Consider the following 27,623-nt stretch of genomic DNA (forward strand, 5'->3'; position numbering starts at 1 on the left):
TATATGTTCACATACATTATGATTCTTAAGCATTTGTTCTATTAAGGAGCACTATGATTTTTACTGAAGTAAATCTCTTCTTGTATTCAGTAGTATTTAGTATTTACTTATTTCACTACTTTGCAAAAACAATTTCCAGGCTCTTGTGCAGTGCCACTTTTCATTGAAAATTGTGTTATCTCCACCACTTTTCTATACTGGATTTATTTAAATATTAAATATTATTTCCTGTGGACCCCCTGCCTTGTTGTCGGTTCCCCTGGAAACATCCCTGATTGCTGCTTAAGTACGAATACTAGACGCTGTAATTGTGTCACTGTGCTCTTTTCTTGAACCAACTCCTGGGTCGACAGGCAGGCGGCGCTCTCGGTTCATTTGCTCCCACAGCAGCGGCAGGGCATCGTTATTTCTAAGGGTTTTTTTTTTTTTTTTTTTTAGCCCCCCCCCCCCCCCCCCCCCCCCCCCCCCCCCCCCCCTCGTGGGATACAAACCGTTATTCTCCGATCCTGGAGCCTCAATCGAACAAGTGTGGCCTTCTGAAAAGCACCGTGGAGGCAGCGACCCGGACACACGTTTCAAGGGGAAGGACTGAATGGGCTGCACGCACATTTGGATGTAATTTTTGCCCACCAAAGCCACCTGCAGTAAGTAAAACTACATTTAACTTTTTTTTTGTCTTGTTTTCTACACATTAACAGGTTGCGTTCGGAGAAACCACGCTTCCGGAGTACAAGCTGCAATGTGGGTGTTCAGCTCGTTTCCTTTTCTTTTTTCTTTTTTAATATATATTTTTTCCCTCTCCATCTGCTGTGATATTGCTGTCAGTTAATTCTTGCTGTAAAGCCGTGTAAAAATGATCTGTGCTGGATTAAAAAAAAAATATATATATATATATATTTTTTTGCTCATCTGTTGCAGAGAGACTCGCTCAGTTTTCTGTCATTTTCACTTTCATTTCATTTATGAATAAAGGATTTAATATCGCAAAAAATCCTTAAAGCCCTGAAAGTTACATATTGTAAAAGTTCGTGTTGTGGATGCCTGAGCATTTCTTTAACCCTTTCATGTATAGAGATTGTAATGAAATGCACTTGTCTCAATTTGCGTGTGCAATGCAGCTGAAATGTTAATTATTCTGCATGCATAGAAGAGGTTGCATGAGGCAGCCTGGTGTGAGGAGCCAAACAAGTTGACTGTTCAAAGCGGTGACAGAGACGACAGCACAATCTTTGCTGTCTGAAAACCTGCCACAACACTGATCCCCATATTTTGATGTAATATTTTGAAGGTAATAGCTTCTATCTGTCAGCCGTTCACTTCTGAGTAGAATTAAAAGCCTAATCCATGCTTTGGCGCTGCTACCTGCTGGAATGACACATTTAAGTGCCCGTGTGACCTGGATCAAGCTTCAACAGCAGCTTAAGACGGAGCTGAGAGATGTGAAGCTTCACACCATCTGACACCAGTTTGGACACACTGGAGCATCTGAATGTCTTTTGACACCATGACTGAAGTGGAATTCAATGCGATACTGACCACTGCCCTGACAGGAGTCCTGCTGGTGGCAGTTATGGCTCTGCTCTGCTACTTTACCTGCAGACTGGCTGGTTCACTGCCACTGGGTGGACCTGGCCGGTTTTGAAGCTGCTACTTACCTCTGGCCTGCTGCATCTGAGGAATGGTAAAATTAACTGGCGTCAATACTAGATTATTATTGTCTGGTAGGTGTTGAAATGTTCTTTAATTTATGATGGCAGCTTCAGACTTGCTTCCTTAGAGAAACAGATGAAACCTGGGACAGATTCTTGTTTGAGCTTGCTTTTGGAGGGGATGATCTCTACAAGAATTTTGGAGTTTTATCAGGCCAACAGGGAAGGCCTGTTAGCACATTACAACACAACAATGCAGGAATGAAAAATGGGCAGTGATTAACCCATTAATGCTCTACCCTTTCTTGCAGATATGACTGTATGGTTATATTTTGTCTATGCACGCAAAAACAATTATGAGCCTAAGATATTTGTGTCAAAAAGCATTAATATTGAGGTTTTCATTCAAAAGTGGACATGTCCAGTCAATCATTTGGTGTTAATCGGCTTTGTTATGGCTCTTAAACCTCTCAGTGCCATGGAGTGCAATCCCATTAAAATGACCTTGACTATAAGCATGGAGAAGAAAAGAAGAGGGGGTGGATAATTATAGTTGAAAGCCTGACTGGCCAGGACCCATAAGGGCCCCTGTTGTGACTACTTACATTCACAGTGAGGCCTCAAGCTTAACTTTACCGCGCTCTTCTTTTATTTTTCCTGCTTTAAGAGGTAAAGCTGCACTTTTGAGCGAGTCGTATGAATATTGCACGAACATATCTTTCATTTAAGTAGCTTAGACAAAAGTAAAACAGGTGGTTGAGTTCCTCTTGTGTCACCTCACCCTCCCTGCAGCCTCTTTTTTTTCCAGTTTCCTGTTTTCCTGGGAATGCTTGTGTAACAGAAAGGAACACAAGATCACTGATTATCGCTGCAGTTTATTCTTATAGAAGGGTGTCCTAATGTTGAAAGGGCAGCCTTATATCAGCTTGTGTTTGTGCATGTGATGAGATTCTTTATTGTAACGAGCAAGTAAAATAAGCAGAACATAAGTTCAGTGTAAAAATGAACTCCTATCCTCACGAAGCATTTTAGGCACAGAAGAGTTTGCATTAAACAAGTGCACTTAGTCAAATCAACATGCTGTAAATAAATATTAAACCAGTGTGTCAGAGCCATTGTATGACAGGATGACACATACTAAATTACTAGTTTATGCCCTTATTCTCTTGTAGCTGCGAGACGACGGCAGACAGGCCTCCCCGGCTTCTCAAAGTGGCATTTTATGACTGTCTAGAGTAACGCGTCAGCCGCACAGAGACGACAACATGAAGATGACAGCCCTGCTCATCATTTGCTCCTGTCTGATTTTGGGGAGCTTGGGGAAACCACAGTTTCCTGGTAAGTCACTGTGCTCTTCGTCCGCTGCTAAGAACAACGTTGGAAACTAACCGTTTATAGTTTGACAGCAGGTGTCCAACACACAGAGGGAAGTTTACAACCCCAAAAAGAAGGTCTCATATCAATATATCTCTGCAGCTGTATTCGGTTTAGTGGTGCCACGGAAAATGAATTTCATTTGACTTTAACATGGCTGCAGTTAAGGTTGCCGCTAACAAGTACCTTCATGTTAAATCTGATGGTTATTGTTTTGATTAATGGATTAATAACTGGAAATTTGTTTTATCTAGATTGGTGATAATTGGTTGACTATCTTGGGAGAATAAGGAAGCTCCCAAATATTCACATTGGAGAAGCTGGAACCATCTGTTGATTCCTGTAACTATCCAAATATAACCTGACTTGTTTATTGCGATACACAGAGGAAGAGAAAGATCCAAAGTTTTGGAACACGTGGGCCCAGCAAACCCTGAAGAACGCTTTGACGCTGCAGCAGCTCAATAAAAACAAAGCGAAGAATCTCATCCTCTTCCTTGGTGATGGTAAGCAGCGACCTCATCACAGAAGTGATACAATACCGCTCTCACTGCGGTATTGTATCACTTCCTGTTCCTGTTTCTGAGCACAGTGTTTTGCTGTCTGTTAGCTGTTATATCTGTATAACTCGATTTATCTGGATAATAACATATTTTAGTGTAATCTTCACCTACTTTAAATAGCATACTCTTTGCTGAATTCACATTACTCACTTTATTTGTTTGTAGAAATTCGCTAGCTTAGCTCAGCTAGTAGCTTAGCCCTTAGCCGACTCACTACCAGCATGGCTTCTTCTCCTGTCTCTCCTGCACTTTCCTGCTCTGGGTGTCACATGTTTAGTTACTCCTCGGCCTCCTTTTGCAGTAACGGTACTTGTAATAAATGTAGTCTGTTTATAGCTCTGGAGGCCAGGCTTTCTGAACTGGAGACTCGGCTCCGCACCCTGGAAAATCCTACATCTAGCCAGGCCCCTGTAGCGGGTGCGGACCATGGTAGCTTAGCCGCCGTTAGCTCCCCCCCAGCAGATCCCGAGCAGCAGGGAAAACAGGCCAGCTGGGTGACGGTGAGGAGGAAGCGTAGTCCTAAGCAGAAGCCCCGGGTACACTTTTTTTTTTTCTTTTTTTTTTTTTCGTTTTTAAACCATGTAACAGGTGCAATAAAGATGCAATAAACAGAATGATTTAAAGTCTCAAAAGGGAGAAGAAGCTTTGATCACCTTGCCATCGATTACAGCAACATGACCTCTATAAAAGGCCACCTTACCCTGGGATCTGGCTTTTGTAATCTTAGGCCACAGTTCGTCTCGTGCCAGCCGGTCTTCTTTTATGAAATCCTGAGCAAAACGGAGACCTTGTTCTTTGCACACCGCTGAATCCTTCGTCACCTTCCAGATTGTGTCTCGATGGCGCCTCCTGGTGAACTGTAGGATAACTTGACGGGACCTTCCCTCTTCTTTTTTCCCCACTCGGTGGATTGTGTCGATCACATCTTCTACCTGGTCTGCCCATTGCGGTAAGATTCTCGAAAGAAGCTGTTCTGCCTTTTCCCTGAGATTTTCTCCTTCTTGCTCTTTGAGACCCGACAGCCTCAGGTTCCATCGACGCTTGTACCTTTCAGCCTCCAGAAGTTTTTCTTTCAGAGCTGCATTTTCCTTATTAATTGTAGCAAACTTCTGTTCAAGGTTTTCCATAGTAGATTTACAGTCAGCTATGCCAACTGTGTTCTTCTCCACTTGTAGTGTGATGCAGGTAAACAATTCTGAGTTTTCTTTCAGCCGCTTTCCAAAGTCATCAACCTTGCTATCCAAACTTTTAATGGCTTCTAAGACAGCAGCTAAAGAGACCTCACTCTCAGTGGCTTGCTTTTTAGCAGGAGGAAGTTTAGTTGGAGTCGCATTCAGTTGTCGTCTTGTACCTGTGGCACTTTTTGACATCTCCATCGGTGTTTCCACACGAGCGGCAGCTGCATAGTTATGCATGTTTAGCTTAGTAGCGTTAGCAGTCGTCAGAGTGGGGAAATCTTTCTCATTAATGACGGACATCTTTCATAAACCTCTTATATTCCCTTACTTTGAGACGTGGATGTTCGGCACTACCTTACGGGTAAAATGGTGCGCCAAGGGCCGGTCTATGAAACTTGCTAAGGGCTGCACGACTGGAGCTCAGAATGACACGTGTGCCCACATCGCCATCTTGCCTGAAGTCCCCAGCCCCGGGTACACCACCAACCTGTTCACGTCTCTAACCGTTTTTCTCCACTCGGCGACACACCCGCCGAGGAACAAACTCTGGTTATTGGTGACTCTGTTTTGAGAAACGTAATGCTAGAGACACCAGCAACCATAGTCAAATGTCTTCCAGGGGCCAGAGCAGGCGACATTCATGGAAACTTGAAACTGCTGGCTAAGGCTAATCGTAGATTTGGTAAGATCGTTATTCACGTCGGCAGTAATGACACCCGGTTACGCCAATCGGAGGTCACTAAAATTAATATTGACTCGGTGTGTAACTTTGCAAAAACGATGTCGGACTCTGTAGTTTTCTCTGGGCCCCTCCCCAATCAGACCAGGAGCGACATGTTTAGCCGCATGTTCTCCTTGAATCGCTGGCTGTCTGAGTGGTGTCCAAAAAATGACGTGGGCTTCATAGATAATTGGCAAAGTTTCTGGGGAAAACCTGGTCTTGTTAGGAGAGACGGCATCCATCCCACTTTGGATGGAGCAGCTCTCATTTCTAGAAATCTGGCCAAATTTATTAACCCTCCTAAAAACTGACTACCCAGGGTTGAGACCAGGAAGCCGAGTTGCAGTCTTACACGCCTCTCTGCAGCTTCTCTCCTCCTGCCATCCCCCCAAAACCCCATCCCCATAGAGTCGGTGCCTGCTCCCAGACCACCAAAAACCAAAGCTAAAATCAGCAAAAAGCTATTTAAGCATAAAAATTCAAAAACAATAAATAATACAGCTTCATCAACTGCACCAAAAAATAAAACAATTAAATGTGGATTGTTAAACATTAGGTCTCTCTCTTCCAAGTCCCTATTAGTAAATGATTTAATAATTGATCAACGTATTGATTTATTCTGCCTTACAGAAACCTGGTTACAGCAGGATGAATATGTTAGTTTAAATGAATCAACACCCCCGAGTCACAGTAACTGTCAGAATGCTCGAAGCACAGGTCGAGGAGGAGGATTAGCTGCAATCTTCAATTCCAGCTTATTAATTAATCAAAGACCCAGACAAAGTTTTCATTCTTTTGAAAGCCTGACTCTTAGTTTCCTAATTGGGAAAATCAAAAACCTGTTTTATTTGTTATTATCTATCGTCCACCTGGTCCTTACTCAGAGTTTCTGTCTGATTTCTCAGACTTTTTATCTTATTTAGTGCTCAGTTCAGATAAAATAATTATAGTGGGTGATTTTAACATCCATGTAGATGCTGAGAATGACAGCCTCAACACTGCATTTAATCTATTGTTAGATTCAATTGGCTTCTCTCAAAATGTAAAGGAGCCCACCCACCACTTTAATCATACTCTGGATCTTGTCCTAACATATGGCATAGAAACTGAAGACTTAACAGTATTCCCCGAAAGCCCCCTCCTGTCTGATCATTTCTTAGTAACATTTACATTTACTTTAATGGATTACACAGCAGTGGGGAATAAGTTTTATTACAGTAGAAGTCTTTCTGAAAGTGCTGTAACTAAGTTTAAGGATCTAATTCCTTCATTGTTATGCTCTTCACTGCCATGTGCCAACACAGTGCAGAGCAGCTACCTAAACTCTGCTCCCAGTGAGGTCGATTATCTCGTCAATAGTTTTACATCCTCACTGCATATAACTTTGGATACTGTGGCTCCTCTGAAAAGGAAAGCTTCAAATCAGAAGTACCTGACTCCGTGGTATAATTCACAAATGCACAGCTTAAAGCAGATAACCTGAAAGCTGGAGAGGGAATGGCGTCTCACTAAATTAGAAGATGCTCATTTAGCCTGGAAAAAGAGTTTGTTGCTCTATAAAAAAGCCCTCCGTAAAGCTAGGACATCTTACTATTCATCATTAATTGAAGAAAATAAGAACAACCCCAGGTTTCTTTTCAGCACTGTAGCCAGGCTGACAAAGAGTCAGAGCTCTGTAGAGCCGAGTATTCCTTTCACGTTAACTAGTAGTGACGTCATGGATTTCTTTACAAATAAAATTTTAGACATTAGAGAAAAAATTATTCATAACCATCTCAAAGATTATTCTTCATGTTCGGCTGCTTTCAGCACTGCTGGTATTTGTTTAGACTCTTTTGCTCCAGTTGATCTTTCAGAGTTAACTTCAATAGTTACTTCCTCCAAACCAGCAACATGTTTGTTAGATCCCATTCCTACTAGACTGTTCAAAGAAGTCTTTCCAATTATTGATGCTTCAATCTTAAAAATGATCAATCAGTCTTTATTAGTTGGCTATGTACCACAGACCTTCAAGGTGGCTGTAATTAAACCTTTACTTAATAAGCCATCTCTTGACCCAGCTGTCTTAGCTAATTATAGGCCAATCTCCAACCTTCCTTTTCTCTCAGAGATTCTTGAAAGAGTAGTTGTAAAACAGCTAACTGATCATCTGCAGAGGAACGGTTTATTTGAAGAGTTTCAGTCAGGTTTCAGAATTCATCACAGTACAGAAACAGCATTAGTGAAGGTTACCAATGATCTTCTTAGAGCCTCTGACAGTGGACTCATCTCTGTTCTTGTCCTGTTGGACCTCAGTGCAGCTTTTGATACTGTTGACCATAACATTTTATTACAGAGATTAGAGCTTGCTATAGGTATTAAAGGTACTGCACTGCAGTGGTTTGAATCATATTTATCTCATAGACTCCAATTTGTTCATGTAAATGGGGAGTCTTCTTCACACACTAAGGTTAACTATGGAGTTCCACAGGGTTCTGTGCTAGGACCAATTTTATTTACATTATACATGCTTCCCTTAGGCAGTATTATTAGAAAGCACTGCATCAATTTTCATTGTTATGCAGATGATACTCAGCTTTACCTATCAATGAAGCCAGATGACACACATCAATTAGTTAAACTGCAGGAATGTCTTAAAGACATTAAGGCCTGGATGACCTCTAATTTCCTGCTTCTAAATTCAGATAAAACTGAAATTCTTGTTCTCGGCCCCACAAATCTTAGAAACATGGTGTCTAACCAGATACTTACTCTGGATGGCATTACTTTGGCCTCCAGTAACACTGTGAGAAATCTTGGAGTAATTTTTGACCAGGATATGTCCTTCAATGCACATATTGAACAAATATGTAGGACCGCTTTTTTGCATTTGCGCAATATTTCTAAAATTAGAAACATCCTTTCTCAGAGTGATGCTGAAAAGCTCATTCATGCATTTATTACTTCTAGGCTGGATTATTGTAATTCATTATTATCAGGCTGTCCTAAAAGCTCCCTGAAAAGCTTTCAGCTGATCCAAAATGCTGCAGCTAGAGTACTGACAGGGACTAGAAAGAGAGAGCAGATTTCTCCCATATTGGCTTCTCTTCATTGGCTCCCTGTTAAATCTAGAATAGAATTTAAAATTCTTCTCCTCACATACAAGGTCTTGAATAATCAGGCACCATCTTATCTCAAAGACCTCATAGTACCATATCACCCCAACAGAGCACTTCGCTCTCAGACTGCTGGCTTACTTGTGGTTCCTAGGATACTTAAGAGTAGAATGGGAGGCAGAGCCTTCAGCTTTCAGGCGCCTCTTCTGTGGAACCAGCTTCCAGCTTGGATTCGGGAGACAGACACCCTCTCTATTTTTTAAGATTAGGCTTAAAACTTTCCTTTATGATAAAGCTTATAGTTAGGGCTGGATCAGGTGACCCTGAACCATCCCTTAGTTATGCTGCTATAGGCCTAGTCTGCTGGGGGGTTCACATAATGCACTGTTTCTTCTCATTCACCTTATTTACTTTGTTTATACTCCGCTTTGCATTTAATCATTAATTGATATTAATCTCTGGCTCTCTTCCACAGCATGTCTTTCTCTCCCCTCAGCCCAACCGGTTGCGGCAGATGACTGCCCCTCCCTGAGCCTGGTTCTGCTGGAGGTTTCTTCCTGTTAAAAGGGAGTTTTTCCTTTCCACTGTCGCCAAGTGCTTGCTCATAGGGGGTCGTTTTGACTGTTGGGTTTTCTCTGTATTATTGTAGGGTCTTTACCCACAATACAAAGCGCCTTGAGGCGACAGTTTGTTGTGATTTGGCGCTATATAAATAAAATTGAATTGAATTGAATTAGCATCCTGATTTCTGGGAAGATGTTAATAAAGTTACATTAATACCTGTGAGTAAAAAGTGAAATGCAAAGGATTTGATTTTCAATAGGCTCATCACCAAGGACTCAAAGTGTCAGTGCAGAGCCTTGACCACTTTGATAGGGTAAAATGAACCGCAAGCTTGATTGATATTATAGAGGATTCAGTTGAGCAGTAGAAGATGAATGAGATTTTTCAAACGTTTTCCAACGTGAGGTGAATGAATAGCAGCAAACAAAACAAATGTACTGCCGTTGGATCACCGGGGTTCCGTTTGTGCTGGGTTGCTCGCTGGTTGCACAAAAACTTTTATCCTTCCATCGGGGCCTCTGCTTTCAGGCTCTCTGTTTGCTCTATATGCACACCATGACATTCTTGCATGCTGCTGCATTCACAGTTATGTTTGCCTAGTTATAGAATAACAGGGAACTTATTAAAATGAATAAGAAAGCTGAAATGAGACAACAGTGAACGATTGTCTAACTAGTTAATGTTTCCCAAGCATTGTGTGCTCTTTACCACGTTACATGGCTCTGTTAAGTAACAAGGCAAGCACCAGTAACCAATAAAACCAGACCTAGGGCTAAAGCATAACAATTTGTTTTGCTCTCTGTGTGATGTTTATGACAATGGTTTGTTATGCTGGAGTGTCAATTTTCCAACTGAAAATATAAAAACAAAGTCATGACCACATTCAAAAACATGTAAAAAATTTTCTTGTGACTATCTTCATTTGCAGTCTATAAAGTCACGAGTTGTTTCTGAATTCTACACAAACTGTTTAGTATGTGAAACAGCATGTGAGATTTGTTAGCGTGCCTGAAATCTTAGTATGCACCCAATAGCATGCAAGGTGCTTACTATTCCCAGGGGAATATTAACACTTGCGAGAACTGCATTCAATGCTGAAATAAGTATCTCAAAAAGCACTGCAGTGCTGATGCACATAGCAGACATTGCTGGACTGTAATCAAAGCAGCTCCGATCTTACTGCAGTACCTCTTCAGTTTAAGTGTTTAAGTGTATGGTGCCACTGCACAGCTCTCTGGAACGCATTAAGTAGGGTGTCTGAAAAAGTGCGTAGTGTCTATTTGCTGGACAGTAGTGTGTACAATGAGTACTATTATTTCTCCCTGTTGTAACTACAAAAGATTTCTTCATCTCTGTAACCTAAAAAGTATCTGCTGCAGACAGTTGTTTCTTTTTCCTCCCTCTTTTTCTTTTAGTATCTGCCTTTGAAGTAATGTGAATCCAAAAAATATGTTTTGCCTATCAGCAGTCAATTTGTTCTAGCATGCCAAGCTCAACAAAAGCTGTCCATGTGCAGCAATCTGAGTACAAAGAACTCTTTAATCTTTGATTTATACAGGGTTTTATTTTCTGTCCCCGCTGTGTCGAAAATCAGTCGAGAAACTCAGTGTGCTTTTTTGCGGTTTAGGGATGGGCGTTCCTACGGTGACGGCTGCTCGCATACTGAAGGGTCAGCTGAATGGACAGAGCGGAGAAGAAACACAATTGGAAATGGACAAGTTCCCTTTTGTATCTTTATCCAAGGTCTGACTAAAGTGCCCTATGACACATTGCATCGATCGTGCTCTGGCTAGCAATGATTTCCAGAAAAGGCCTGTGACCGGAAACAAGGTCGTTCAGAGTGTCACATCATACTGAATGTGTGTAATGTTATAGATATGATAAAACAAAACAAAACAAGAATAGCCTGTTCACCTATACCTCATGAATCATCAACAATTCATTGAAAAAACTATTGAGTTTAATGTTAAGGAAGGGAAAATGCTGTATTTCTTTTAGTATCAAATACCATGGAGCTCCATTTTTGTGAGATGCTTTAAAAAAAGCAGCTCTGAGAAAGAAACTGCTGTGACTGCTGGTCAGCTGATCATTTCAGGGTTTGGCATTAACACCCACTAGTGCACCAAGTGTGCATTCATATTTATTTTTCTTTAAGTACCATTTTCTAAAAACCGCAGTGGGTATTTATTATAGGAATTATGAAGCATTTTCTAAAGATCTTACCATATATTTGTGACCTATGTAGGCAGTGGGAGTCATAGTGCTTCCAAAGGAAGGTGAGACAGCAATGGATTCTACTCAGTAAATTACTGGTTCTGTGCTTTTTATGATATGATGATTATAAGAATAACTGCCACCTTTTGCTTCAACTTCAAGTGACCAAGTGGGGTCATATATGACTCGAAAGTATATTTACATGAGCCGTTGTAATAACTGTAATTTGTAATGTTTAAATGTTTCCTACTTTACTTTTTACAGGATTGTTTTTGACATATTTTCATTTTCCAGTTCTAAGCATTGCACTGTAAAGTTTTGCTGCTGCAGAAGCCTTGAGGCAGACCCTTAATGCTCAGTGAATTAAAATATCTCAGTTGATGGAGATTAGACTGGTTAACTCCTTCTTGCATAAAAATAATTGAAAACCATCGTTATTTTACTTTAGAACATTTTAGGATATCTGACATGGTTTTTAAAAAAGTATTCCTGTATAAAATATCTATTGACGGGATCATTTGTGATTCCGTTATAGTAGCTAAAATAACTTGACCTCTTAAGGGTTAAAAGTGCAAAAGTCTTGAGCCAACCCTCATTCCTTTATACTTCACTTCCAAGGAGCCAGACTTTCTTGTAATTTGTAAAGTGGTCTTGAACAATCATTCTTCAGGCTTTCTGAAGGACATTCAAAGTTTTTCTTTGGACCTTGACTGCTTTTTCACTCATTTTCAGTCCGTCCTTGTACTTGACTGTTTTCAGGAATTACTATTTAAGCCACTGAGCTATTTAGCAAACAAAAAAATTTAAACTGTATCTTTTGGCACTTTGGTACTTGCTGCCTGTTGCAAAAACACATGATTTGTTCCAATTTCTTTAGCTGAATCTATAAAAATTACCAACTATAACACAGTTTGACGGCATAAAATTGCACTTTTGTACCAACAAGGTGATTCCCAAAGAGCTATTAGCTGAAAACTTGGCATATGTCGGCACTGTGTGCAGTGTGCCCTTCAGTTGGTCCATCTACTGTTTGGTGAAGCCTCATCAGAAATGGTGTCAGTGGAAGCGCAGCTGTCAAGAAGCCATTCTTAAGGAAGGGAAACAGGGAGAAGGTTGAGGTATGCCAGATAAAATCAGTGGCAACAGGAGTGATGAATCCAGATTTGACATTTTTGGTTCAAATCATCTTCAGTCAGGAGAGAGGTACAGCAGTGAGTGTCTACAGCAATGTATAAAACCTGCTGGAGGCTCTGTCATGTTTAACCTGTATTGTTGGGGATCTTGTCAAAAATAATGTGAATATGAACACAGAAATGTACCATGAGATTTTGATCCACTAATGCAATACCATCTGGAAAGCATCATATTGGCAACAGCTTCATTTTTCAGCATGACAATGATCCTATACTGGATAGAAAAACACATAATGGAACACTATCAGTTGCATTTATTGGATCAGTGTGGGATCATCTTGTCAGAGAATGGAAAAAATGCAGCCAACGTTCAAAGAAGAGCTTTGAATGTCCTTCAAGAAGCCTGAAGACTGCTTAATGAAATTAGAAGAACGCTAACCTAAGAGAGTTCAGACTGTGTTGAAGAATAAAGGTGGTCATACCAAATATTGTCTTTCAGTCTCATTAGAATTCCACAAACTCTGTTTTATATATAGAGTTTGTTTTGATTTTGTTGTTTGGAAAACAGAACTGGTCCAGTTAATGCTATGTTTAAAGAAATTAGATCATATAAACACATATTCTCACGGCATGTCTTTGGCTTGTGTCCCTGCAGACATACAACACTAATGCACAGGTGCCAGACAGTGCTGGCACAGCCACGGCTTACCTCTGTGGGGTTAAGGCCAACGAGGGCACAGTGGGCGTGAGTGCAGCTGCTGTCCGATCCCAGTGTAACACCACACAGGGCAATGAGGTCACCTCCATCCTCAAGTGGGCCAAGGATGCAGGTAGAGTGCCAATAAATAAACCTTAGAAAATGCAGACTATGTTAATAAGCCCAACCAGCCATGTTGAGTGTTAGGGTCAGTGGGTGTGTGTTTGTGGAAATCCAAGACAGGTTGCCAGTCCATCACAGGGCTAACACAAAGAAACAGGCAAACACTGACTAACAACCACAGCCAGTGTAGAATCACCAATTAACCTAACATTTGGACTGGAAAGAAAATAAAGAAGGGAGGATTTTTTTTTCCTCTCTTCCCTGAAATGGCTTTAACTGAATATGGTAAATATTATACAGTAACAATAACAACCTAGAACAGCATCTGTAAAACATCAACAATAAATACCTTTACCAAGTATCCTAACAAGGAAAATCAGGTTTTTAGACTTGAAGGACAAATGTTGAGCAACCCAAGAATTTAGAGACCAAACAATAAAAGGCACCACAGAAGAGGAGCCAGATGTGACAGGAATGAGCGCTATGGCAGTAGTGGGGATAAGTTGAGGGGTGAGTGAGGGTCAGGATGTGTATGTGTGTGGGTTCGCATGTCACAAACAATAAGAAATCCAATCATTTCTCTGGGAACTCTGCGGGCAGCGGTCGACACCCTGCACAAAGCAAATAACAATGGAAAAGTGTTTCCGTTGGACCTCAATGGCTTTTTACACCCATGTGATTAATAATTTCTTTACTGGTCAATCCATTGATCCTTTTTTCCAGTATATTCCAGTTCTCACCAGTGCACACACAAAGTAACAGACTCAGTAATTTATTCTGCTGCTGCTCAGAAAGGAGATACTGAACACAAAGAGGGAAATTTCTTCTTGAAAGGTTATTTACTTATCCAAGACTGTCTTTTTTCCATCTGCATGTTTGGTTACAGGCAAGTCAGTGGGAATAGTGACCACAACGCGCGTCAACCATGCAACTCCCAGTGCTGCTTACGCACACTGTGTGGACCGAAACTGGTACTCCGACAACGAGATGCCAGAAGAAGCGCTGAAAGCTGGCTGCAAGGATATCGCCAGGCAACTCTTTGAAAACATTCGCAACATTGATGTAAGCGAAAAGCACAGATTAAAACTGAAGATTAATTTATCGACCATTTGTGGAAGTTATTAGCAGCTACAGTATCCAGACTGCTATTTTTAAAGCACAAAAATCCAGAAATCCCATATTTTTGCATACTCTTAGTTGTGATGGTTTCATTGTCTTATTTAATTAACACCGAGTAAATTCAGTATCTTTTGTAGCCATGGTAGCAGTCCACTCTGAAATACAGTTTTTCTAACTACTCATGAAACATATTACAGACACTCACTGTGACTTTGGTGATTTCCTGACTTTCCCTCTAGTTAGGTTCACATTTATTGCTTATAGTGGAATGTCCTAAAAAAAAACCTTTGAATAGATTACCATGTAAACTGGTGCAGACATCAGTGATAATATTTATTCAATGCCATCAAGCCAAAAAATGTTCTTTGTTTTTACTATGGCCAAATATCTGCAAAACAAATGGCATTCACACCAGTGAAGCAATACCGTCTAAAACTTGTAGAGTAACACTTATTTGAATAAATGTCTCTGAAGTGCTTCTTTATTGGCCAGTGAGGTAACACAGTGGCGAGTGAACCTACGGTCTCTGTCAACATTTTTTGCAGTATTTATGCTATTTACATGATTGAAAACAAGTGTCTGCTGCGGCATTCCCAGCTAAAATGAAAACATGTGTTGCAGTAAGTAGGAGTAATGCAACAGCAACGCATGTTTTCACTGTTATTGTGATCAGATTAGCATGCTAACATTGGGTTTTATTTCAAAGCACTGCTATGCCCTCAGCCCACAGAGCTGCAGGTCGTAGGATCTTGCTTAGCTTTGTTTATCGGACAGGAATGAGTGCTGTGGCAGTGGTGGGCAAGAGAGGAGTACTGGGAGGGATGTAGTGCGAAGCAAGTTTAACATATTGAGGCTTTCCTCATGTTAGCTGGCTTGACAAAACCTAAAACCCTAGTCAAAGATAAGTCTGGTATAACTCAGACCTTCTGCTTCAGGATCTATGCGCTCTCACATGAAAGGAGGCTTTTGGTGCGACTCCTCCTCTGTACAAAATGGATCAGTTGAACGCTGCCTACTCCAATCAGAGACACTATCAGAGGAACTGGTGATAGAGATCTATAAAGAACATAAAAAAAAATCTGACAGTAAAATTCAACACTCTTGCTGCAAATATGACGAGAGTAATGCTGCAGAAAGCCATTAAACTGGTAATCTGTGTCGAGCTTACATAGCATGACAAGAAATATATTAACTCGAGTTAATGTATTGTTGTGTTCTGTTTATTTTTAACATGACAGCTGCATGTTGGAGCTCTGAAACTTTAAACTGCATGCACTTAAACAGTAACAGTTATCCGCTGTGTTCAGGTCTGACACTCTCCCATAGCCCAATAAAGGAGATGTGGAAACTGCTTTAGTTTGTTGCCACATCAGAATTACCTTCTTGGTGAAATATAGCCCAATATATTTCACTGTTGGCTAATCTGTGCTCTATTAGCTGCAATTCCAGCAAAAAGACAGACTTTGCAGCAGATTAGGATACAGCATATCCACCTGAATATATATATAAATTGACAGTGACAGTGCTAAGCACAGTTTGCACTGCTGTTAGTACGGGTTAACAAAATGCATATATGAAAGGTATTCCTCAAGCAGGGACTTAAACTATACTGTAAATAAAAGAATTAGTGAAAACGTGGTGCTTCGAGATTATTTTAAACTGAAACTCTGAACATATCCTGCTTCTGTTCAGCATTTAACACAGTGATTTAGCCAGGCTAAGAAAGCCACCTTTTGGATCCCGAAAACTCTGGCTTGCGGCTCACTGCATGGACCTGGGTAGGCCCTTGCTGCATGGAGTTTGCCTCTTCTCCCTTAGTTTTCTCCAGGAGCTCTAATTTCTGGGTTAGCCTATGACAGCCCAGGAAAAATCTCGCAAAAGAGGTTCTTAATCTTAAGAAATTCACTTATGGTTAAATAAAGGTCTTGTTTTTGATAATGATAGCTCCAAGTGCGCTTAAAAGTTCTCATAGCACCACTTACTTCTGTTAAGCATTAGTCGAACAAAGCAAGTAACAAATTGATGGCTTCACTGAACAAGCACTGTGTGTATGAACCAAGCAATTAATGGTTTGAAGTGAGGAAATAATTAGCTGATTAAATGTCTACAAATGCCACTATTCCAATTATCCCCTCACATCTTTAATTGATTTTCAAGTGGCTTAGTTGCACTGACCTTAATGATTCACAGACACTAGCTAGTCATCTGCCTCTGTACAGATAATGAACCGACCAAGCAGTATAACACAGGATATGCTTTCATCCGGTCCTTAAATAGCTGTGATTAAGATTAAATCTGTGTTTTTTATCAGGTGATTATGGGCGGAGGAAGGAAGTATATGTTCCCCAAGAACCAGTCGGATGTAGAATACCCTAATGTGCTGAAGCACAGCGGCACACGGAAAGATGGAAGAAACCTGGTGCAGGAGTGGACTGAAAGAATGAAGGATAAAGTAATTTTCCCTCTTTTTTCCCCCTCTTCGCTCTCCTTGGTTCCTCACTTCCTCCTTATCTACCTAATTGCATTTTCCTATTCTGAAGTTCAAAGTGACTGCAGTTGGCAACACTGTTCTGTACCTTTTTTTTTTTTTTTTTTTTTTTTTGCAGAAAGGACATTATGTATGGAACAAGAAGCAGCTCTTATCCCTAAACCCTAACAATGTGGATTACCTCCTGGGTGAGTCTAAGTCTCATTATGACACTTTCATTGAAGTGTAAATAAAGAGCCATACGTGTTTGCATTTACTCTGGGCTTATTTTCTGTGTGTAATGTCTTGTTACTCATTGAACTGTGCCTTCTGCTGTTCCAGGTCTCTTTGAACCTGAAGATCTGCCATATGACTTGGAAAGGAACACTGACTCTGATCCATCACTGACAGAGATGGTGGATGTGGCTATCAAGATCCTGAAGAAGAACCCAAGTGGATTTTACCTGCTTGTAGAGGGTGAGTTTGTAGCTTCTGTTATGGTTTTTGTTCTCATGCTAATTTCACCAAGATTTAACGGACCTCTCAGTCGTCCCCTCTTTACTCAATAAAGGAGGATGAATGTGAGCTCTGAAGGATGTTATTTGCTGAAGTCTCACAGTGCAAGGTCTGATGTCAGAGTAAAATCTGATCACTCGGTAAAGCACTTTAATTAGCATTTGCTATTATTAAAAATGTAAAAAAGTAGATTGTCTTGATTGTAGGTTAAAATAGTGTTTTGCTTATATTATAATTCAGCAAATTCGTGCCTTTATAGCTGACAGAAAAGGCATCAAGCTGTTGTTTCTTTTGCTGCCTTGTATATGCACTCTTTGCAAGGTAAAGAACTATTGCTGTTATATAGTTTTTCTTATCTTAGACTATTTGTAACACCAAGCATCATGAATTTTAAAGGATCTACATTTGAGCCTGACTCCATTTAAAATTCAGCAGCAATCAGAGTTTTTAATAAGAGATGTTACAGATTTTGGTAGTGAAGATCCTTTAGATGTGGTACACCTTGTTATTGCAGTACTGTATAGATTTTGGTCTTTATGACCAGTGTAGGGGTCATTACTTGATAAAAGTTATGTATTTAACATTACTTGTTACTTTTCTTAAAGTTAATGCACTACATTACTTAATTACTCACTGGAGAAAGTCATTTGTTACACTACTTGTTACATTACTTTTGTGTTATTCCATAACATGTTCTCAAATGCATTGTGACATAATTACCATGATTCTGTTCATCTCTGCTATTGTTACCTGTTGAAGTTCAGAGTCTGGCTGCTTGGCTGGGGTCTGCAGACACTGAGCTCTAACATCACTCACATTTTTTTGCTAGGATCCTGGGCGCAATTTCCACTTTACTATTGTGCCTTGTGTGCAATTAAAACAAACATAATGTTCATATATCCACACCTCAAAAGTTGTCAATTGCTCCACCATTTTTTTTCTCCCTGCATAACAAACTTCAGCTGACTGTAGCAGAAATGTGCAAAAATAAAAAGGCATGTTAGTTTTTTTCTTTCTGTCTGCCCATCGTGCAGATAACTTTTTTGTAACTCCACTGCCAACTCTCTGGTTGGACATTTTGTTATGTTGTAGCTAATGTAGCCTCAAGCCAACAGATGAGGGGGAGAGACGAAGAGTGGGTGATGAGAGGTCACTTCTTAATAAATCCACATCATAGATGCTCTAATTTAACACAGATGCAACATATGCTACACTGCGCTGGCATGATTTTGTACTTTTAAGAACTGAGTACATTAGTGCTATTGGCTTACACAGGTCTAATGTGACAGTTCCAAAATGAAAATAAAGTTTAGTCAATGAACTACAGCTGCTGATTAACCAAATTTGTTTGTGGTTTACTGCTGTAGCCATGGAACCTGAAAATCAAAACCTGTATCCAACATCCAATAGTATGTGCTTAAAAGAGCTGGGTTCTGCCGCAGTTAGTAGGGCTACTCCCTTGGCTCTGCTCGCTGTGCCGCATGATGCAAGCAGAGAGAGAACATTCACACTCCACACAGAGAGAGGGTTCCAAGGTGGAATCGAACCCAGACCTTCCAGTGCTAACCACTGCGCCACTGTGCTGCCATCATAGTACACATAGTGCCTTGGGGGCAGGTGTGTCACGCGGTTGCTGTTGAGGTGGCCCCACTTATTTGTTCACTGTTGCCTACCCCTCAATTTTATTTACATCTTAGACATTGAGGGCATTGGAGGGTGGTGTGGATGGACGCTGTTGCTCAGTGCTCATGTTATATCTGTCCCTCCAATTTTAATAGCACTGTAGCTTTCACACAGTCATACACACTCCTCCCACTACATACACTCGCATACACCCAACACATCACCTCAACCACTTTGAGTGGGAGGAGGGGGTGGGCGGGTCTTCCCACACTGGGTGTCGGGCGATTCCCAGCTCGTGCTGGGGGGGCCGGCCTACCCGAGGGGGTTGGCTGCTCATTGCCTCTGGCTCTCTGGGCTCTTGCCCTTTGACCATGGGGGCTCCGTCTGGGGTCTCCCTCCTTCCTCCTCTGGGGTGTGCGTACGGTTGCCATTGGGATGTATGGCCTCACGTCTTCTGGGCTCCTGGTGGGCCGTGGATTGCCCAGGTCCCCTGGGTCTTTCCCTGCTTGCCTCTGGATCCTGAGGGGCGTGGTTGCGACTTCTTGCCCTCATTACGTACGTTCCATGACAGAGGTGCACACGCACACACATTACTACAAACCACAGCTAGATTGTGTGTATGTGTGTTTGCATGTGTATAGACATGGGAATATGTGTGTTTGTGTATCTATGTTTCTGTATCTATTTTTCTGTTTTCTTCTCTTTTTTTCAAATTAAATTAAATAAAATTTTCTTTCCTTCTCTCTTTCTCTTTATCCCTCTTTTTATCCCTTCCTTCCTGCCTGTCAGCCCTGGCATGAATAAATAAAATAAAAATAAAAATAAAAATACAAACATTAACAAGTGTAGCCTATAGAACACTTATAGAGCTGCTCTTGTAAAATCAAATGTGTTTGGTACACCAGTGCATTCAGATCATCATTCTGATTGCGAAAACTGCCAGACATGACAGGCTTAAAAAAAAGAGAGAATTCAGAGCATGCTATGAGATTTCAGAAGAAGTGTCTGTCTTTTATTGGCTCATTTCACAAGGCAAAACAGGCAGAACAGAATTCAGCAGCTTCAGTCTGTTTGTCTGCTTTGTTATCCCACACTAGCTTTGGTTTGTTCATCATGAAACTGTATACCATCACTTTAGTGAGCCCAAGTTTTCTGTAATGAGAACTGAAGGTGGTATGAAGTTGATGGTTATGTTAAACTCTTAAAGGGGCTTTACATATTTGATCCACTGGCTTTCTTCTTGAAGCCATGATGTGGTTGTGTTGTGGTCACACAGACCCTGTGCCAGTATCAACCTGGAAAAGTGTGAGTGACAGTTGGCAGAAAGAGCAGGGTGTACTGTGTTCAGTGAGATTGTCCTTCAGCCAGAAGCCTTTTCTTTTTTTTTTTTTTTATTAGCTATGAGACTGATGTGTGTTCCCATGGAAACAGCATTTCACCATTTCTATTAAAAATCACAAACTATTTAAGTCTCTTTTTTTAATACAATTGGGTGTTAGAAGCTGACCTTAAAAATTCACCACAGAGCACTGAATTTCATTAATAGGTCAAACACATAAGCACAACTGACATAAGCCGCATATGCATATATATATATATATATATATATCTTGCTTTTTTCACATAATTTTTCCTTCGTAGTTGACACTCTGCAAACTTAAAAAAAATATGCAATAACATATATAATGTTTAATAACATTTGCTAGGAACTGATAAATAAATCATAAGCCATCTTACATTAAAGACAATCAACCAATCAAAGACTCAGAGGCAGGACAGAAGTGGTTGATAAATTTTTGCATTATTTTCATCTTCTCATTATGTACTGAGAATATATTCTGGGCGCCAGTGTTAATTTTGTTGATGAAATATTTTTGTCATAGTTTTCGTCAATGACCCTTTTTTTCATGACGAAAACAAAATGATAATGATAACTAAATTAAAACTACCTAAAAGGATAAAAACGATGGCAAAAATGCTTGAACTTATTTATTCAGAACTGATTTAATTTTGTGACAGGGCGGGACAAGTTAGGAAAACATCCAATCAAACGCACAGTTGCACAAATTTGCTCTAAACCCGGGAAGATCAAACTATCCTGTGATTGGTCGTTACTTCCGATAGAACTAAGTTATGTAAACAATGTCAGCAGGGAGAAGGAGAAGAGCCGATGTATGGACACATTTGTCCTTTGACGTTGTGACAAACAAAACGATGTGTAAACCATGTGGAGCGACTATCTCGGGTAAAAACATGACAAATATTAAACGACATCTGCAAACCAGTCACCCAGATCTCCATGCAAAGGTCAGCATTTTAATGTCATGCAGGGTAAAGTGTTTTTCCCAGTTCAGCGTTTGTGTTTAGAGCAAATCTCCACACCGCGGTGGATTAGCCTTTCCTAATCTTAGTCCTGAACACTGCCCTGTACCTTTCAGAGCGTCCTGCTGTAAAACGCTCGGATTATCTCAGTAAGGTGGTGTTAATGATCAGGTGTGTGGGAAGCAGGTGAAACGCTAATGTTAATTTTATTAATAATAATCCATAATTTTTAATAAATGTTTAATTGTGTTTAAGTGTGTATAATGACTAATTCAAGGGAACTGAAGAAAAAGCATTTACATTTTACACCCTTTATATTTTAGTCACTAAATCCACTGTAGATTTAGTCGACTGTATTCTTATGATAATTTCGTTGACTAAAACTAGACTAAAACTAAAACTATTCAGATGACTAAATTATGACTAAAACTAAATTACATTTTTGTCAAAAGACTATGACTAAAACAAAATCAAAATTTGCTGTCAAAATTAACACTTCTGGGCGAGATATTAAATACAGTAGGAAGAGAAAGTCTGGTGTGGATACATGTGTACATGTTTGTCAGATAAAATGAAGGGGTTAGCATCAGAGGCACGCAGTAACAACGTATAAATACCTTATCGCTGCATTTAAGTAGGAATGTTCAGGTATCTCTGCTCTACTTGAGTATTTATTTTTCTGTTCTACATTTTCATTACTTTAAGACATTTGGAGGGAGTTATTATTTCCTGTTAAACTGATTTGAACCTAAATGAAGTAGAACAATAACATGCAAGACAGTCCTATTGGTCCTATTGCATCACCCTTGCTTATCACACATGACAAGATGAAATAGGCAAAAATATATAATTTGTGAATCATTGATAACACAGTACTCAGGGGCCACTGTACTCCTAGTGCTGGCTGTAAGCTGGGATAAATAGTTGACATCCAGAAATCTCTCTGGACTAATGCACAAATACTCTTTGGGTAAGGCTCTACAAAAATAGATGTTTTACTCTTTTGATTTTTTTCTGAATTTTCAAAATTTTCAAGAAATAGTGAACATCGATGTTTCCCTCTAATCCCATTCCTCCCTTGTTCCCAAGCGACTCTTTTGAAACTTGGTATGAGCATTCAGTGTGTAAAGCTCTACAAAATCCTTCAGACAGTTTGTTTTTTTTTGTACAAATTTTTGAAATTTTGAAGATAAACATTACAGTCATGTTTAACTTTAGTGACTGCTTCTCCCTTATTTATTGGTTGAATCTTTTAAAACTTGCTACAGGTATTGGTTTGGAGACGGTGGCACTAACAAAAAGAGCTGGAGGTGACAGAGCTAAAGATGCTAAGAGGGACAGCTCAGGTTGAGTAATTTGGAGACAAAGTCAGAGAGATCAGGGTGACATGGTTTGGACATGTGCAGAGGAGGGATGGTGGATATACTGGACAAAGCAATGCTCTGTGTTGCACTGGTGCAGAGAAGCAGTGGTGTTCATGGTCAGTGTTAGGCAATGTAGCCGAGATCAATTTGAATTTAATCTGATGATGCTGAGTAGATACTTTCCAGGGCCTGGAAATCAGCTGGGATAGCTCATGGAGCACCTTTTTTTTTTATCTTGTTAAATTCAGTGTAAATCCACAAATAGCAGCAGCACAGGGCAGCAGATCACAGCCTCCTCACAAAATCTACTGGAGCTCACAAAAAAAAAAAAAAAAATTAGCGTTACTTATTTCTAAGTGATTCTTTTCCCCAAAGTCCATCACTACAACCAAGGGTTCCCACACCTGCTGAATCCCACTTTAACCCCCGACTGTACACATTTTTTCTCTGTAGGTGTGAGGTAGTCACTCATCTCACTTATCCTTGTTTTTCTCTGTTTGTGTTCTGCATAACAGATATTCAAGCTGAACACATTTATTAGAATAAAATTTATATTCCTGTGTATTAATATTATTTCATTATGATACTGATATGAGGCTCTGTTAGCTTTGCACAAAATAGCTAGTAGAAATGCCCTCCAAAGTGTTACTTTTTACTTTCATACATTGAGTGCCTTTCAGACTTCAACTTTTACCAGAGTGGTTTTTAACACACGCATTTATACCTCTACTTAAGTGACAAATGTTTATACTTTTGCCACATGTGGTTAGCTTGCATTAAGATGTGTTCTTACCATGTAGAGCATCTGAAATATGTAGCTCCATATCTTTATAATGACAGCAATGTCGGAGAGTCATTTGATACAGTATCTTCAGCCAGATTTATTCAGTTTATACAGCAACTGGCCACATTTATTGAGCTGAGAAAATAAACAGAGTTTGAAAGTCTCTCTCAGGCTGCCTTTTATCATTCCTAAAGCAACTGCTTTGGCATTTTTTGTACAAACATCTGGTTGAATTACATGTCCAAACAAACCGCTCTAAGGTCATGTTAGCCTAACTCTAAATGTTTACCCCTCTGCCAGGAGGACGAATTGACCACGGACACCATGAGGGCAAGGCCAAGCAGGCTCTGCATGAAGCTGTGGAAATGGACCGGGCTATTGGCCGGGCAGGTCTCTTGACCAGCACACATGATACACTCACCATAGTAACTGCTGACCATTCTCACGTATTCAGCTTTGGAGGCTACACACCTCGAGGAAATACAATATTTGGTATGTAATGACAAGCATGTAAATGATGCTGTATACCTCAAGTGGAGAACTCGTAGTTCTTCGTGTTAAATCTGATTCTTCCACAGGTCTGGCTCCCATGTTGAGTGATGTTGATCAAAAGCCGTTCACCTCCATTTTGTATGGAAATGGACCAGGTTACAAAGTTATCAATGGTGCGAGGGAGAACGTCTCTACTGTTGACTATCGTAAGTAAAAACATTTTATCCACACTGCTTCAGAATAATAATAATACAGTGATTGCGATTTGGGCAGTGGTCAAAGGCAGAGACCGTGACAGTCCAATCCTTGGCTATTTAAACTGGCTTTAAGTAAATGGAATGCCACCTCCCTGGTGATGAATTAGCCCAAGCTTGTGTTTACCGGTTAAAATCTAACCTAGTGCTGGTTGTAAGCCGGTATAAATAGTTGACATCCAGGATGGTTGCAGACAACACTGTGATCTGTAGTGAGAGTAGGGAGCAGGTAGAAGAGAGCCTGGAGTAACTAAGGTCAGTGTTCATGATTCAACAATAAGAAACTGGGCAAAAATGGCATCCATGGGAGAGTTTTAAAAACCACTGCTGACCAAAAAAGAACAAAAAATGCTCGGGTTGCATTTGCCAAAAAACATCTTGATGATCCTCAAGAGTTTTGGGAAAATATTCTGTGGACAGACAAGACAAAAGTTGAGCTTTTTATTTAGCTCCGTGTCAATCCGTCCAGCATTTAAATCTTCTGAAACTTGGCACAATTACTCTTTGGATAAGGCTCTGCAAAATAGGAGAGATGGATTTGGGATGTTTTACTTTTTTTGATTTTTTTCTGAATTTTCAAAATGTTCAAGAAATACTGAACATCAATGTTTACCTCTAATCCCATTCCTCCCTTATTCCTAAGTGACTCTTTTGAAATTTATATCTATATCTAACCGTTAGATATAGTTGGGCTTACCTCAATGAACAGTGCAGGTTATGGTCTAATGGAGAGGAGGGGCTACACTTTATTCCACTCTGGAGTCCCCCACAGCGAGAGGGGCCGTGTAGGGTGGGTATATTTGCGTCCCTACCCTTGGAAGGTGTATGTTGGGCTTGTCCCTGTGCATTTGGTTTGGATAGCAGGTACTGTCTGTTGTTAACACTTACACACTGAACACCAGCTCACAGTACCTGGCCTTCTTGGTGTCCTTGGTTGGGGTACTGGAAGGCATCCTAGCTAGGGACTCTACTGTGCTACTGGGGGACTTCAGCACTCACATGGGTGATAAAAGTGAAACATGGAGAGTTATGGCTGGGAGTTAATTCCAACCATACCCCTTGTGAATTAAAAATGTCTGCATCTTTTCTCCCTGTTCCTTCCTTTCAGAGGCAAACAACTACCAGGCCCAGGCAGCTGTACCCCTGAACTTGGAGACTCATGGAGGAGATGATGTGGCGGTGTTTGCTAAAGGTCCCCTGGCTCACCTTCTACATGGAGTCCACGAGCAGAACTACATCCCCCACGTAATGGCATATGCAGCCTGTATCAGCCAGAACAGGGAACACTGTATGCCATCCAGCGGGACAGCTGGATTGCAGCCAGCTTTCTCCATTATTGCAACCGTTCTCTCAGCCACTCGACTTTTGTGCTGACCCAGACACCTCACCCTGTTAATGCACCCATTTTAACCAGTCATACATTTTAAGATTTTAATTTGATGATATTGCTTAATGTTTTTTTTTTTTCTCTTTTCACTATTTTAAATATGGGACCACTTTTAGACACTTTTATTGTTACAATAATTAACTGACAAAAGCCTAAGTATATCAGTTTTGGTCTATTCAAAATAATAGATAACAAATCGATCTACTCTGATGCACTGCAAAAAGGATGCTGTGGCTGTGGTCACTGTAAATTACAAGACTTAAATTGTGATTTGTCTGTTGAACAGTTGTTAATTAAGGATTTTGGGACCTGTTTGCTGTCCTTTTTTAAAGCATACCGTCTCTGTTTAAATAGATTGAATTTGCAAATGTTTGAATTTGTTTCATATTTTAAATGTGCATTTAACAGAGTCTACCTCACAAGCAATTTGAAGAATATTTTTTGCCACTAGAGGCAAATGAATGTATAATTGACAATACATTGAAATATAATTGTTTTTTTTGTCACACATCTTTTTTTGCATATTTGCAAAAAAAAAAAAAAAAAAAAAAAAAAAATCCAACCTGTGGTTCTGTCCAAATACAAGTTGTAAAATCTCAAATTCAATAAATGAAATGTGTCTTTTTTCTGATAATCTTGTTATTAGTTTTGGTGTTACATAATTTAAAAAAAAATCCAAATTAATTTTATCCCCCTGCATTCTTCCATGCAAAATGCATCAAATGTTTTGTCTCACGTCTGTGCAGATAAATCACGCAGTGAATATCCTTTTTAGGTTGTAATGCGTGTAAGTTGTACTTTTCCATCTGCTGTGTTGTGGACTGTGTGGAATGCGAGTGGACTGAAGCCACTAATTTCTTGGCATCGTGCGGTCACTGGGAAAACAGAGGGCTCATGTTGGCTGAAGCATGAACATGGAGGTTTAGTCTAAGCGGGTATGAAATAAAGCTCTCATGCTATTACTAGTACATTCTCAATATCAGGACTCATAATGACTCCTTTAGGCCTGCTGGGGTACCATGTCATAATTTCCAATAAAATTAATTTACTGTTTTTTTTCTTCTTTTTCTCTTCCCAGCTACACATCATTCTGTAATCCGGCTTCATCTTTGTTATCCTGTATTTAGAGAGAGATGCTCGGTATCAGACTGTATATTACAAAAAGCTTTTAGTATGCAACTTAACTCACTGAGTTTGATGAAATGGATTGTGAAATACAAAGCACTTGGGGGAATCTTGTGTATTTGGTTCTACTTGTCTTGTCAGACTTTTCTGTTCAAATCAATCAACAACAAAAAAAATGAAGCAGGGAAGCAGCTGGTCCCCTGAAGTCAGCCACATGCCTCAGCATGAAATTCTCTTGAAGCATTTCACTAGATGTACAATTTTCTCAGGCAAGCCATTATTCCTGGTGAGTTCATCACAAAGCAATGTTTAAAGCTATAAAACGTTTAGGAACGCCTTAATTTTCTGTGCCGTGCCTCTTCTCATGGGGGCTCTCCCTTTGGCACAGCCAATATGTGCTCAGCATCCACTGGTATTATATATTTTATACAGCAGGGGAAATAATTTGATCCCCCTGCTGAATTTGTATGTTTGATCACAAAGAAATGAATTGAGGGAGGCAAAATATCAACTAAATAATTATTATTTCCCCCAGTGTACATGGTCATGGTGACCTGCTGAAGGTGAAACTGAGTATCAGAATTGAGAAGAAAGGCGATTTAAATGTCAGTGCCAGATGAGCCCATCTGGGACTTTCCCACACAACCACCTCGTTGGTTTACAGAGAATGGTCCAAGAAATAAATAAAATATTCAGTGAGGGGCACTTCTCTGGGTGTAAATGCCTCATTGATGTCAAAGGTCATTGAAGAATGGCCAGACCGCTGAACTGCTTTGTAAAGTAACCTTAACCTTTGACCAACAAATTCTAATTAGCTTCTTGAAATCCAAGTTGATGCTCGTGCCAAATTCGAAGGAAT

At 40.1% G+C, this 27,623-nt stretch overlaps 1 protein-coding gene across 2 annotated transcripts; it reads left to right on the top strand.

The window, feature by feature from the left end:
• Positions 1 to 492: 492 nt before the first annotated feature.
• On the top strand, positions 493 to 26,692 carry alpl (alkaline phosphatase, biomineralization associated). 2 transcript variants are annotated; one of them, XM_030730391.1, is made up of 12 exons: positions 493 to 644; positions 2,822 to 2,987; positions 3,410 to 3,529; positions 10,772 to 10,887; positions 13,147 to 13,321; positions 14,198 to 14,373; positions 16,742 to 16,882; positions 17,037 to 17,106; positions 17,240 to 17,374; positions 23,807 to 23,998; positions 24,085 to 24,204; positions 25,361 to 26,692. In XM_030730391.1, exons 2-12 carry the CDS (start codon positions 2,915 to 2,917, stop codon positions 25,624 to 25,626), a joined length of 1,584 nt encoding a protein of 527 aa, XP_030586251.1. In that variant the 5' UTR covers positions 493 to 644; positions 2,822 to 2,914; the 3' UTR covers positions 25,627 to 26,692. The 2 variants fall into 2 exon arrangements, with proteins under 2 accessions (XP_030586251.1, XP_030586252.1); XM_030730392.1 differs by lacking the exon at positions 493 to 644 and adding an exon at positions 1,394 to 1,681.
• The last annotated feature ends 931 nt before the right edge of the window (positions 26,693 to 27,623 follow it).

Source organism: Archocentrus centrarchus, chromosome 5, assembly GCF_007364275.1.
Source record: "Archocentrus centrarchus isolate MPI-CPG fArcCen1 chromosome 5, fArcCen1, whole genome shotgun sequence".
NCBI lineage: Eukaryota > Metazoa > Chordata > Actinopteri > Cichliformes > Cichlidae > Archocentrus > Archocentrus centrarchus.

Excerpts from the sequence above, each read along its gene's own strand:
- alpl (XM_030730391.1), top strand. The coding sequence starts at position 2,915 with ATGAAGATGACAGCCCTGCTCATCATTTGCTCCTGTCTGATTTTGGGG. Across the intron at positions 17,107-17,239 it reads CAATGTGGATTACCTCCTGG|GTCTCTTTGAACCTGAAGAT; the intron begins GTGAGTCTAAGT and ends CTGCTGTTCCAG. Across the intron at positions 17,375-23,806 it reads ATTTTACCTGCTTGTAGAGG|GAGGACGAATTGACCACGGA; the intron begins GTGAGTTTGTAG and ends CCCCTCTGCCAG.